We start from the raw sequence: 2,569 nt of genomic DNA, 5'->3' as shown, positions 1-2,569 counted from the left end.
TCAGGCAGAAGCAATGGCAGTGGAGACAGAAAGCAAGTCGTGCTGTGAATCCGCGATGTACTTATCCTTGGAGGACGCGGACCTCCAGCCGCCGTGTCGTTGCAGTAGTCTGTCCGCAATGCCCGAGTTAGCTGCGGCCGTCGCACCACCTGATCGGAGGCTGTGGAGACCATATGATGTTGCGTCAGTTTGGGTGCGGCCCACCGCTACTTTCAGGAGTTCCGTGGCTCTGCTGTAGCTCATGGTGCCGCGCACGCCTGGCCCAGAGCGGGCGGAGGTTACCTTGCCCAGTACGTGTTGGTCGGGTGAATGTCCTGCTTGCCGGAGAAAGCTCTCTGTTATGCGAACCGGGCATGGCATGGAGCCGGTGAATTGGCGAGCGACCAGAATTACGTCCCCTTGCCTCAGTTGGTCGTTCTTGCGGCTTGGCAGGTGCACGGACATATGTGTCGGGGTAAAGTCCAGCGAGGACACCACGAGGCGCTGCAAGTCGTCCCAGCGCAGTAGGGCGAAGAACCCAAGACAAATCATGGTGGCACATTGCAGGTCCCCCAGTGGTGCCTCTGGTTGGGCCAGGGTGGACATCAGTTGGCGGAACAGGGACGGTGAGATCGGAGTGCGGCGGGAGACGGGACGTGCACAGATACGGCGAGCGGCAACTTGCAGTTGCGTGATGACCGGTGCCGCGATCGGATCTGGGTGACCGGCCTTACGGTGCAGCCAACGTAGAGCCGCGCAGCCTTGTACGACAGGGGCAAACGTCGTGCCTTGTTGGATCAAACTCGTTAGGTTTAGCGCCACGTGGACTGCGCGAGCTGGGAACGAGGTGAATCCGGCCCCAGAAGCCCATGTACGCCAGCAACCGAATGCCTGTAGGTATGCCCTGCCTGTAGAAGGCGCCACGTCATTGAGCAGGACGACCGGTAGCGCGTCGACCAGGTGTTGAACGGCGGGATTCCGTATGGATGCCAGTTCCGTCCAAAAAGGGGAGGACGCTGAATAAGGCACATGCAAAACGCACGCACACACCCACAGACAGGAAAAAGACACACGGGGGATCAGATCTGGACAGACTGTGTGTTGTTCCTGTGAGTTTGATCGGTGTTCAGTCCCGGTATTGTGGGTTTCCGGACTCCCCCACCCGGTGTACCTCCCAGGGGTCTAACCCTCCTCTGCCTCCAACGTCACCGTTACCCCGTGTGAGATGTATGTCGTGTAATTTATGAACAGAGTGAATCGGGTAGGGGACCACGGGTGACACCGGCTGCCCTGAACGACCCGGGCTTCATGTCGCCGCAGCGTCACGCCTCATACCAGCATGCACACAGGCAACCATTGCCAACATCACCGCCCATCGGGCTTCTCCCTCCCTCATCCTCACTGCCCATCGGGCTTCTCCCTCCCTCATCATCACGGCCCATCGGGCTTCTCCCTCCCTCATCATCACTGCCCATCGGGCTTCTCCCTCCCTCATCATCACTGCCCATCGGGCTTCTCCCTCCCTCACCATCACTGCCCATCGGGCTTCTCCCTCCCCCGTCATCACCGCCCATCGGGCTTCTCCCTTCCTTGTCGTCCCTGCCCCTCGGGTGTCTCAATCCACATGGGTATGTGTAAGTTCATTGAATAGGCAATTCACGCAGAAAAAATGCCCTATACTAAAAAATGGCAGGAACAGAACAGCATAGGCAGCAAGCGCAAGAAAAAACACTAAGAGACATCAATAAAGGCAACCTCATGGCGGGCGATGGACAGCACAGGGGAGGGGGGGGGGGGGGGGGCAAGGTAACCAAAAATTCTAACTAAGGCCGTGTGGTAAGACCCCTAATGAGCACAGTTTCGGAGAGAACAAAAACGGACTGCATGAAAACGGAATGGTGGTGGTTCTGGTCCAAAAAGACAGACCAGTTGGGATGTGTGCCGAAATGAGCCGAAACCGGGCTGGAAGGTTTCTCGGGTAACGGTGAACGGGGTTGCAAGCCCACCTGGGCGCCAGAACGGCCACCATGGTGCTGATGGCCAGTCAGGAAACACAACAGTGGCATGACACGGTATGGCTCTGAGGAAATGAAACAATTTGCTTAACAAGCGAGGTGGGGGGAGACACCAATTGCTTTCACCTTCCCATGATTGAGTGAAACAGTCAACAGCCGACGAACCTGGGGACCACCAAAGGGAGTTGAAAGTAGGGAGTTGATGGGACAAATGACTCGCAAATCTATCGACAGTATTGGGGCCCCACTTCTTATCAAAATAAACAAACAATTCGGCCGAAATAGCCCAGTCATCCATGTCTAGAATCCGTGAGAGATAGTCAGCCGTGGTATTTTCACCCCGGGGGATCCACTGTGCAAACAGTTCAATGTGTTCGCGTTGACAGAAACGAAAAATGTCAACAGCTTCTTGGTGCAGCGTTGGGTTACGGCTACCGTTACACAAAATGGACACCACGTTCTGGTTGTCGGTATTAAGACAAATTGCATGGCCAGACAAACGCGACACTAAAGAGATTAGGGCAAAGCGGGCAGCAAGCAGTTCCCTCAATGTGGAGCTGGTGTGTGCGGCTGAC

At 56.3% G+C, this 2,569-nt stretch overlaps 1 protein-coding gene across 1 annotated transcript; it reads right to left on the bottom strand.

Moving 5' to 3' along the window:
- On the bottom strand, positions 1 to 1,553 carry LOC135812958 (uncharacterized). The gene is made up of 2 exons (XM_065326177.1): positions 1,508 to 1,553; positions 1 to 995 (listed from the first exon to the last, which is right to left on the bottom strand). The coding sequence occupies exons 1-2, from the start codon at positions 1,551 to 1,553 to the stop codon at positions 1 to 3; spliced, it is 1,041 nt and encodes a 346-aa protein (XP_065182249.1).
- Between the last annotated feature and the right edge of the window lie 1,016 nt (positions 1,554 to 2,569).

This window comes from Sycon ciliatum, chromosome 3, assembly GCF_964019385.1.
Source record: "Sycon ciliatum chromosome 3, ocSycCili1.1, whole genome shotgun sequence".
NCBI classification, from domain to species: domain Eukaryota; kingdom Metazoa; phylum Porifera; class Calcarea; order Leucosolenida; family Sycettidae; genus Sycon; species Sycon ciliatum.
Note: the sequence above shows the minus strand (reverse complement) of the source record. Positions and strands in the feature narration are given on the sequence as shown.

Excerpts from the sequence above, each read along its gene's own strand:
- LOC135812958 (XM_065326177.1), bottom strand. The coding sequence starts at position 1,553 with ATGGGCGGTGATGACGGGGGAGGGAGAAGCCCGATGGGCAGTGATG. Across the intron at positions 996-1,507 it reads AAGCCCGATGGGCAGTGATG|CGTCCTCCCCTTTTTGGACG; the intron begins GTGAGGGAGGGA and ends TGCCTTATTCAG.